Below are 11555 nucleotides of genomic sequence, written 5' to 3'. Positions count from 1 at the left end.
GAGCAAAGGCCAGAGGGACGCTGCCTAGAGATCCCAACACAAAACTTAAACACAGGTTTATCAGGACATTGCACTTCCTGACGAAGAGATTACGGTCAAGTCAAACCCATTCTGGCCTGAGCGAGTCAGTTAGAGGAACTTCATTCAGAATATGAACTCTAGTACTTTTCTGGGGCCAGGGCCTATGACCAATTCCTCCTCAAGTCTACCAGAGTGTCCAGAATGTCCTGTTCTCTGAGTTATGGAGACAACATCTAAGGTGTTCCTTAGATATATAGTAAGTAATGCTATCACCAAATAGTTCCAATTCAAAATTAACAAACCTTACATGAATGCAAAGTCTTTAAAAAGGCATATAAAATATAGTCCAGTAGATTCATGTGATATTTCATTAAATGAATAAACAAATGTTTAAGATCTTTTAATAAGAATATTTATGGAGACAGATAGCTAATCTCTAGCTTACTTCCAAAGGCCCTAGGTAGTCAGACCATGAAGCTAGAGGAAAGGCACCTGGTGGGAGATACCGCAGGCCAAACACCGAGGAGAACAAAAATATCCCTGCAAGGCCAAATCTATAAAGTGGTGGCAGAATTATGGACTCGTGGAAAACAGTAGGGCCGAGGCCAAAGTACCAGCGATCAGGATGGTATAGTAGGGTTTTCTGGACATAGAGGCTAAAATGTTACCTAGTAATACCTACCAGGATTTCTCCTCAAATAATGGCAGTACTTACCAACCTGAAAACTAGCTGACTGGGCACTCTCTACATTGGCAAAGACTTCATAACCACTGCACTTCCTCTCATACTGACAATACTCTGAAGCAGTGATATACTGCTAAAGGAGGCCAGATACCAGTCCCTTACCCCATTTCTGCACAGGGGCAGACATTGCTAGTTGCCCACCAACAGCCATCCCTATTTTCCTACCAATGGAAGCCAAATTTTGTTCAAGGTAAGAATGTGCTCAACTAAAAAGTTTCCTCAAATGTGCACAAACTGATGAATGAATAGTGTATATATATATATATATCCATTACAATGGAAAATTTGGCAATAAAAAGGAATGAAACCCTGATACATGCTACAATATGAATGAACCTCAAAAATGTTATGCTAAGTGAAAGCAGCTAGACATAAAAAGTCACATATTGTATGATACCATTTACATGAAAGGTCTAGGATAGGCAAATCTAGAGAGACAGAAAATGCATTTGTGGTTGCCGAGGGCAGGGGTGGGGATGGAATTAGGAGTGACTGCTAATGGGCATGGGGTTGCTTTCTTTTTGTGTTGGTAAAAATGAATTCAATCGTGGTGATGATTGCACAACTCTATGAATATACTGAAAATCAGAGCTGTACACTTTAAATGGGTGACACGTGAATCAAATCTCAATAAAGCTGTTTAAAAAAATCCAACAAAACTAATTTCCCAAGATGCTGGACTGCTTGGGGTACCCATGTGCTACAGTTCTGTCCAGTAAGGTGTTGGTGGAAGTATACTATGAGAAAGTTGTCTCCTCAAAAAAGACTCAAGTAACTCGTGTCTTTTGCCTTTCATCTTTTTCTCATCTTCTTGCCTACTAAAAGTCTAGGCCCTGGGGGTCCCCTTAGAACAAAAACATGTTGAAGATGACAGGGCAGCAAAAATGGAGGTAGCGGGTAATGGATGATATCCTGGGATCACAGCACGAGCCCTGGTTTGTCTCTCTCTGGAATTGTTATGCGAGAGAAATAAACCTGTATTTCATTAAGTGATTATAGTGGTATTTCTATCACTTGCAGCCAAAGGCTATCCCTAATGATGCACGCCTATCTAACATCAGCCTGGGCTGATTCTTGGAGCCAAGAAGGAAAAGGAAAAAAAAAGTAGACTCCGAAAGACACAAAAAGTTGATTCCAAATGTAACATTCAGACACCATGGAGTCAGCGTCAATTTTTTTGTTTAAAGGGTAAATAGTTATTTTATTTTCAAACTATATATGTTTTTCCCAATTTTTGTATACTGCCAAGGGAGTGCTTACCCCTCTCTAAAAACAAATCGCTAAAAAATGCTTTAGTTTTAAAACACTGATGAACCAAATACGAGCAAATGCATATTATTATTATTATTGGAGGGCCTGGTTCTTTATTTCAAAAAGACATTTATCAATGTTCAGTATCAAAACAGTTACACTATTGGTTTTTCTTTTTCCCAGTCGGCCCCCAAAGAGACGACACCAAAGGAGAGTACATTTAAAGCCAATTTTGCTGAAGGATGCACACCTAACTGACCTCACCGAAACCTCACCAAAAAGGGGGGATCGGGTAGGGAAAGAAACTTTAAAAGACCAGCACACTGCCAGCCCCAAAGAAGCAAAGTTTCAAAATAATATAAAATTTAAAAACACTTGTACATAAGCTATTCAAGATTTCTCCAGCACTGACACAATGTACAATGAGATGGCACTTTTAGAGACAGCAGCTTCAGACCCAGAAAAGGGTGATGAGTTTCATATGGCTAAATCAGCGGTAAAACATAATTTTCTTTCCTTTCTTTCAAGGAGGCGGGAGAGCAAATAAGTGGTCACCTCAAAATAAGGGGCACATGATCCATTCTGTGGGTGGTGGGGAAAGGGGTAGAGCTGGGACAAGGATTTCGTCTCAGAGGTCTCACCATCTTAATTTCGTTTGGTCACTTCTGATGGAAAAAAAAAAAAAAAGTTGCCCCAAAATACTGTAAAGCTGAAAATCTGAACAGTGGTTTTTTTTTTGTTTTTGTTTTGTTTTGGCTAACTCATTCTGCAATCACCTTTCTGGTTTGGCGGGGACTTTTTGCAGAGCAATGAGGCTTCCCAAAATGGAGTCCTTCTCTGGGCTGTTTGGCTCTCAGGAAGGCAGGCCCATACCTTTTTCCCTCCTCTATGGAGAGGGCGATATGTATTAAGCTGAAAAGTTACCTTCCAAAAGTGAGAAAGGGATTAGACTGCTGCTTCAGAACTATGGAAGTATCTGGAATGTTTTACAAATGGCTGCTACACCAACAACAAAAAAGATAATTACAAAATGCATACATCACAGCATGCTTTTGAAGACACTTAGCATTGTGCTCCGTTCCCTCAAACGTTGTTCCCAAAGGTGCTCAGCCTCTAGCCCAAATGGAATCTCTGGGGAGAGGCAGAGACAGTTTGGCGAAAAGGACACAGGGGTAGGGGTGGGAGACGTGGCAAAAGGAGAAAGCAGCTTTCCAGTTAAAGCTCAGCCCTCAGCTTAAAGGTCAGCTTCAGGCAGGCTGGCCTCAGCAGTCGGGGTCAGAGGGAGGGGCAGCGCAGGGCGGGACTAGGGCGCTCTACATCTCATCCAGGTCAAGCAGAGTCCGGTCCAGCATCCTTTGTGTACAGAGGTGCTCCTCTTTGGTGCATATCAGTTCATCTTCCAAATCACCGTCTTTTCCAGCTTGGCTACCGATCTCTCAGCACACTCAGCACAGGTCTCTGCCTCCTTGAGTTTATCAGTAAGAATCTTTCTCTCTTCCTCATATGTCTTCTTTTTGAGAGTACTTTTCTTCAGCAGCACTCAGACACTTCAGCTTCTGGTCCATCAGTCTGACCTGCTCATCCGTCTCTCAGCAACCGGACTCTGCCAGCTCAGCTCGCTCCTCTGTGCCTTCCAAGTCTCCCTCAATAATCACCAACCTAAGAGCCACCTCTTCATACTCTTCTGCAATGTGCTTAGCTTCTTTGAGTTGGATTTCCTGGAGCTCCATTTTTATTTCCTCTTTTAAGCCTCGGTTTTCAGTAACCTTCATGTCTCTCTCGCTGTCATCAGCAGCTTTCTCGGCTTCCTCCAGCATTTTCAGGGCAGCGGCCAGGTGCTCTTGAGCGCAGTCCAGCTCTTCAACCAGCTGGACCCTATGGTTCAAGGAGGCCGCCTCAGCCTGTTCCCGGGCCGCCTTTCTCCTACACTTCCGCAGGGGGCGCTCGGCCCTCTCCCCCGCGTCCCTGGCCTGCTTGCTGCAGAAGCGGGGTCTTGCGCTTCACCACCTCGGTGGTGGTGATCCCGGCCATGGTGCCGCCCGGCCCCTGCTCGCCTTCGGGTTCCTGCCTCCTCTGCCCGGAGCTGCGGTCGCTTCTCCGCCAATGGCATATTATTATTTGCTCAAAGAGGAATCCTTTAAACTATAATCGATTCCCCATTTTTTTTTTAAATACGTTTCTAACATCTGTTCTTTGAAGGGTTAGAAGACATCTCCCATTAAACCCTTTAGGCCTGGTCAGCCTTAATCCTTAAAGAACAGCACTCTGAGAGAGAAAACAAAGGCCCAGAGTTTCAGTTTACTTGTATATAAAATGTATGTTCTCAGTACACTTATGCATGATGTTCATGTGTCCCAGAGGATTAAGTTCAATGTTATTCTGAACTATTAAGGGCAAAAATGAACGTAGAAACAAAAATTATTAACAAGCAACTGTTTATGTTTTTCTTTTCTAGCCCCATAAATTATATCACCTCCTTTTTATCGTATGGGTGGGGGTGCAGGGCATGGGAGAGTAACACCTGGAAAAGAATCTTCCACTCAAGTCAATGAATTACTTCATTTGAGATGATTATTTCATGTACAACTCCAAATAAAGTTGACCTTATAGAAGTATGAAACAGAATTTGCAATCAGGCTAATTGTTTCTGCGACCAAAGAAAGAAGGGAAAATGAAGTATCAATGAAAAGGTGGCTGGGGGTGGGGCTGGGGGTTGCTTAAGCCAGCAATGGGGTGGGATATGGTCTTCCCTACCAATCTGTCTCCTTTTATTTCATGCTTTATTGGTTTATATTACATAAAACTTAAACCCTTTAAATTTGAATATAAATACCACATTATAATAGAACACAGTACTTTAAATGAGATGTTTTACAGTTACCATTTTTTTTAAAGCCTAACTGCTCTCATGTGCAAATTTAGGTGTTTTTACTTACCAATTCACTAAATATTCAGCCCTAAAATATGTCAAGCACTAAGTAGGCAGTGGAGATTCAACCTGAGTGAAACACAAGTTCCTATCCTCAAGAAATATAAACAGCCAAGTGGTAAAAATAAGCCCCCATCTTAGCTTTGCCAGAATGTAAACCCAGGGAACAAGGCTGAAAAGCAACTATGGCAGAGCCTGGAGGAGCGGGGTGAGGTGTCAGGGGAGTCTCTTGGGCACTGGGCAGTCTGGAGTAGAGTGTGGCACAGGCATAGGAAAGGACACATGAAATAGCACCAGGCTCAGGCAGGAAAGTGGTAAGCTGGTGAAGCAGGAGGGGACACAGCAGAGATGAGTGGAGGCTGTGTACACCTAGGTGCTCTGAACTCCACTCTGCAGGCTCTGGTAAGGGGCTGAACGGTTCTGAGCAGGGACAGCTCAGTTTTAGGAAGCATTACTCTGGCAGAGGCTGGTTGGGTGGGATACAGACCAAGGCCAGTCCAGCAGTTTCAGGGCAAGAGGCCAAAAGATGATGATGGTAAGCAAGACCATGGCAGGTCTCAGGTCCTAAGGAAGCAACCTCAACAAAGGCAGGTTTTCATATAATGGAAACGTTTAAAGTTCTGTGTACCACCTCCCTTCACCCTCGCATTTTCCCCCAATAAAAACATAACCTTTACCAAAACGAGAGGCTGGTGGCTAGAGCGGAGAGGCTTTCATGCTTGCAGATCAAATGACAAGAACGAAGAGTATTCCACACCCAAAGGGATTTTTCTCCCTCTGCTCGCTCATTCCCATCACCAGTGAAACATTTCCTGGAAAACAAACATGTCCCGTGCCTGCCCCCACAACCCCCCACCCCAATACTTCTTTGATCTCCTCTAGTTCTGTTCCATTTCCCTTCACAGCAAAATTTTCAAGTAGGGTCTCTACTGTCCCACCTAGTATTTACACTTCCACTTGCTCCAATCCCTACTGCTTCTGTCAATAATTGCATAATGCCAAATCCCATACAGGCTTCTTCTTCCACTTTGAAATGCTTTCTTTCCTTTTTTCCTGTTTTTTTGTTGTTGCTTTTTCCAACTGTAGTGGTTTCTTCTCTTTTTCTGTTATTTATTCTTCCTTCACTAGATCATTAAAAGTTGGAGTTACCAGGACCCCGTCCCAAGACCTCCTCTCCATCTACACTGGCTCCCGAAGCACGTTCATCCAATATCATGGCTTTAAATATGGTCTGTATGTTACACTCCTACATTTATATGTTCAATGAGACCTCCTCCCTGAGCTGCAGGTTCTCATCTATCTACTCAAAATCTCCACTTAGATGACCAATTGGCATCTCGAACATGGCTTACAACAAATTACTAATTCCCCCTGCTAAAGCAAAATCCTGTTCCTCCTAGTTTTTTTTTTTTCCATCTCAGTATATAGTTTGGCCATACAGCCAGACTATATGTTCAAGCTCCAAACCAACTAGTTATTCCTGATCACTCTCTTTCCTTCTCCACCCCACCCTCCAACATCCAATGGCTCCAGGTCCAATCTGCCCCTCCCAATCTCCTGCACTACTCTAATTAGTCCAAAACCACTATCTTTGCTCTCCTAAACTATGCAACAGTTTCTTATAGTCTCATTGCCTCCACCCTTGCCTCCCTACAGTCTAATCTTCACAAAAATGTTGGCATAATCTGTAAACTGCAAATCAGATCACGTCACTCCCTTATTTAAAAACTCCTTGACAGCCGCATAGCACAAGGAGATCAGCTCGGTGCTTTGTGTCCACCTAGAGGGGTGGGATAGGGAGGGTGGGAGGGAGACACAAGAGGGAGGAGATATGGGGATATATGTATATGTATAACTGATTCTAACACACCATTGTAACTAAGAAACTAACCATTGTAACTAAGAAACTAATACACCATTGTAAAGCAATTATACTCCAATAAAGATGTTAAAAAATAAAATTAAATTAAAAAAATTTTTAAAACTCCTTGAATGAAATCCCACTGTACTTAGAATATAAATGTGTCCCATGGCTTACAACCACCCCCAACCCTGCTCCAATGTCTGTTCCTACATCTCCCAGACCTCTTCCCTAACTACATTCTAGCCACATTGGCCTCTGTTCTCTTCTTCCAGTGGCAGCAGCTGGAGGATGAACAGGAAGGGCTGACACTGGAGGCCAGCTCATTCCTGCTTTAATGCTTCTGCAATTATGTCCCTTCTGCCTGGATTTTCTCATAGGTGGCTTTTTGTTACTCAGATCTCAGCTCAAATGCCACCTGCTCAGAGAAGCCTGACTAAAGACATGTAAAGTTATTTTCTGATACCACTCTGTACTTTTTTTTTATAGCACTTACCAAAATCTTACTTATGTTCATTATCTGCTTCTTCTAACCAGAATGTGAGACCTAGAAAGGGAGGAACATCATGTCTTGTTCCCTGCATACCTTGAAGGCCAGATATACAGTTGGCGCTCAATAAATACATAATGAATGAATAACCCAATCCTCCTTACTTCTATAAATAAAATTTTCTTACAATGTGGGTGTTACGAGAAAGGAGAGAATATAATAGAGCTCTTGGTCACTAGGGCCAGCTTATACCACATCAGTGCTTTGCTAATTTGCTTCTTTACTATAAAAATTACATTTTCTACAAAATCTATTCAGTAATATTCACAAACCACTGGAAAAAGCCCAGCCATGAAAATCTCGTAACTGCTCTTTTCACTGAAGTCAGTGACTCCAAGTAGTTCTGCAAGAAAAATCTATTTAAAGTCTTAAACCACCTCTAAAACAAATATACATACATAAAATAAAACAGCTTACAAACAGAGATATGGTTAAAGGCACCACACATCCAAGCAAACTGAGAGCACCTCTTACTACATGGTAATTTGGGACAGAAGTCAATGACAGCACTTTTTTCTTTGAACCGATCTTGTGCACAGAACTGTGATATATAAAAAATGCACTAACCTGAACATATTAAAAAAATGCACTGAATGTTGGAAGGGATGCTAGAGCGGAACCACTCACTTCATGTGCATAATAATACATAATAAACGCTATAAATAAATATTTGTTGACTGAATGCCTTCTAAGATTGCAGGCTGTCAACCAAAACTTCTCTAACTTACAAAGTTCAAAGAGCTTTGAAAAAGCTGGCCCCTTAGGGGGCTGAGTATTTCATAAAACCAAAGAACCAGTGTTAATAAATGGCATACAGAAAGATCATGCTCTTGGCCTGCTTGTGACAGAGCACGTATCATGTGAGCTATTTTCCCAGATGTGCTGCTGATTCATAAAGCTCCTTTAAGAACAGCAAAAGCCTCCAACTGCTACGCATTCTCTCCTATGTACCTGTGAGAATGGGAGCAGAGGCAGGCACACGCATGCCTAGCTATTTAAGAGGTCCATTCAACTCTGCCTTAGGCCAACTCTAGCCAAGTATAAATATATACATACCCTGAATTTAACGGCTCTGGAGAAAAGTTTCAGTGCTGTAACACTTCCTTGTAATAATAATCTCAACTTTTTATTAGAACCTGGAGGCTGAGCAGAGTCAGCTGCACTCGTGTTAGGGCTTGGGAGTCTGAGTGAGACACCCATGAAATGAAACAGGGCTATCTAGCTGTTGTGTGTTCAAAGACTTACCAGACACAACCAATCATTCATTATGAACAATATTTTCAATACTGTCATAATATAAAACAAATCCTTTAATTTCTCAGGTGTTTTTAAAAAACCATTTTATACTTAAGCCAGCCTTGAAGATAGGTACAAAATCTACCTGTTTACATTTTTTTACTCAAAACAACTCAAGCACCCATTCTGTGCATGGCACTATTCTAGGTGCAATAAAAGGAATTCCTAACCTTAGAAACAAGATTTCACTTTCTGGAATTGTGTTATCTCCTTTTCCAGAGAGTAAAAATAAATAAGATCGCCACTGTTCACTACTGACCTGTCCCAAACCCACTTCTGGCTCACAGAAATGCTAGGTTCTGCCAAAATTAAGATGTTTCAATGAACTCAGCTCCTACTTCCCCCAAAATAAGAAAGGAGAACTCCTTTTCATTAAAAAAATAAAGAACAATTCTCCATGGAAGGGCAGTTTCTAATAAGTATTTTTCTCTTTTTTTCCCCTCTAGCTTCTCTTTCAGTGTTCCTCCTCCAATATTGCCTTTTCCTGTACAAGGCAAACCGACATCTTTTTCTGTTTTTCTTTTCCTAAGAAAAAGTACTGCATCTTGAAGACAAACCATTCCCAAGACTAGTGATAAATATTAAAACAAACAAACAAAAAACTTTAAAGGTGAATCACCTACATTACCTTGATGAAGTAAAAAAAATAAAAAGCAGTTGCACTAAGGTAGCTATTCCAAATACCTGTGTTTAAACAATTTTAAAAACTGTTTATTTATTTTGTAAGAATGTACCCCTAGTCCAAAGTTAACTATGTTTAAAAAAATTTTGGCCAAAAAATTTACAAAAACATTTTCAGTTCAACCTAATGAAAGTGATATCTAGAAAATATTTGACATCATTAAGTCTGCCTTAGATAGTTCCGATTCTAAAGCATTCCTAAGGCACGGTGCTCTGGAAGACAAATGTGCTTCTGCGGCGTTGCGTGGCGTATGCGGCATCCGTGACCGGCTGCAAGTGAGCCCTGGCAGGCTCCTTCCTCCTGACGCTGGGGACTGTGAGAGGAGTCAGACGTAGGCCCCCAGGGCTGCATGGAACTCTGTGAGACACTGGACCAGCTGCTGGAACTTGGGCCTCTCCTCCGGATCTAAGGCCCAGCAACAAGCCATCACAGCAAATCTGCAGAGTGACAAGACCAGAAAATTTGGCTAGTGATGATATAGTACTCCTAACCTTTTGGTCAATATGATACCAGTTATGTTGTCTATCTAAATGTGGGCGTGGAGAGGACGATATATTAAAAAAATCAATCAATATTACTATCTGTTGGCAGAGCTAAAATGAATTATCTGGATGATATCTGTGGATTTCAATTCTGCAACATGTCAAAATATATCAGCAAATAGAGATTGTATATAACTACCTAAAACATAGTCAAAATAATAACCTGTGTTATCCTGTACAGTTGACTCTTAAGCAACACAGGGGTGAGGGGTGCCGACTCTCTGCATAAAAATCTGTGCATAACTTATAGTTTAGCCCTCCGTATCCCCAGTTCCCCCTCATCCGCATATTCAACCAACCATGGACCATGTAGTACTGTAGTATTTATCACTGAAAAAAATCCACACGTAAGTGGACCCACATTGTTCAAGGGTCAACTGTATTTGAGTTCTGAAAGAAAGAACTTGGAAGAAGAGGAACCTTTAACTAAACTGTAAGAATCCTGGATCTACAGTAAAATCTGTGCAAAAGCTGCCACCTTGCCACAGTATAAAAACCTTCAGGGGGGCTTCCCTGGTGGCGCAGTGGTTGAGAGTCCGCCTGCCAATGCAGGGGACATGGGTTTGTGCCCCGGTCCGGGAAGATCCCACATGCCGCGGAGCGGCTGGGCCCGTGAGCCATGGCCCCTGAGCCTGCGCGTCCGGAGCCTGTGCTCCGCAACGGGAGAGGCCACAACAGTGAGAGGCCCGCATACCGCAAAAAAAAAAAAAAAAAAAAAAACCTTCAGGGGATACTGGAACTGAGACTCAATCACCCCTGAACAGCCTCCTGCCCACTCCGATCCCATTATATGGGAAGACTAGCTATGTGATAAAAGCAGGAAACAGGAACTATCCCACTCACCAGACCAGAACATCTTCCTTATATGTATATCAGTTCACACCAGCTGGCAAGGCACAACAGCAATGAGAAAGGCTCTTTATAACTAAGGATGTCCTTAAGGCTCATCCTTAAGAAAGGCTTAAGGCTCCTGTGCAGGTCCTCACTCTACACAGGAAAACTGACAGTGTTCAGTGTTTTCTCACTATGTACGTAAGTCTCTTGGATTAGATTAATCACTACAAATATGAGATGCAAAAAGTCCTAATGTCAAATGCTTTAAAAAGAATGAATGAGTCTGGCTGACTTTGTAGTTTCTCTACAGGAGTATAATTCAAGTCCAAAGAGGCATTATTCTCAAAAGGGAAGTCTCTGTACACGTATGGACACCTGTTCTTTTTCTTTTATCCAAACGTCGTAAATGGAGTGAAATCCATGTCTTCAAGCTCAGAAAAAACTTACAGTTCATCAGGACAGTTGATCGGCTGGGCTATTCGGTAACCGTCTTTCAGGTACGCGGCCATCTCAAACGGGTCGATGTCCACATAGGGTGTTTGGCCCAGAGTCATGAGCTCCCACAGCGTCACTCCAAAGGCCCACTGAGAAGAAGAACGGCAACACCGTGAGGGGATATTTAAAACAGCTGTCAGAGTGCTGCTGCCTGTGGCCAGGTAGGGACCAAAAATAGCAGATTGATCAACTTTTTTTGTGTGTGTGGCATGTGGGATCTTAGGCGTGGCATGTGGGATCTTAGTTCCCTGACCAGGGATCGAACCTGCACCCCCTGCATTGGAAGCGTGGAGTCCTAACCACTGGACCACCAGGGAAGTCCCAGCAGATCTATTAACTCTTAATGAAA

General features: G+C 42.4%; 1 protein-coding gene and 1 pseudogene across 2 annotated transcripts in view; both read right to left on the bottom strand.

Annotated features, from left to right (window-relative positions):
- Window positions 1-3330: 3330 nt before the first annotated feature.
- LOC309961941 (tropomyosin-like) lies at window positions 3331-4048 on the bottom strand (annotated as a pseudogene). The gene has a single exon. The product of its transcript is annotated as a tropomyosin-like (transcript).
- A 4603-nt stretch (window positions 4049-8651) lies between these two features.
- Window positions 8652-11555, bottom strand: part of RYK (receptor like tyrosine kinase) — a 101056-nt gene continuing 98152 nt past the window's right edge. Inside the window, exons 14-15 of the mRNA XM_082840073.1 lie at window positions 11159-11295; window positions 8652-9772 (exon numbers count right to left, since the gene is read on the bottom strand). Of these exons, the coding sequence (XP_082696199.1) occupies window positions 9661-9772; window positions 11159-11295 (249 nt within the window). The 3' untranslated portion in view covers window positions 8652-9660. The remainder of the gene's footprint in view (window positions 9773-11158; window positions 11296-11555) is intronic.

This window comes from Leucopleurus acutus (genome assembly GCF_964270905.1).
Source record: "Leucopleurus acutus genome assembly, chromosome: 5".
NCBI lineage: Eukaryota > Metazoa > Chordata > Mammalia > Artiodactyla > Delphinidae > Leucopleurus > Leucopleurus acutus.
Note: the sequence above shows the minus strand (reverse complement) of the source record. Positions and strands in the feature narration are given on the sequence as shown.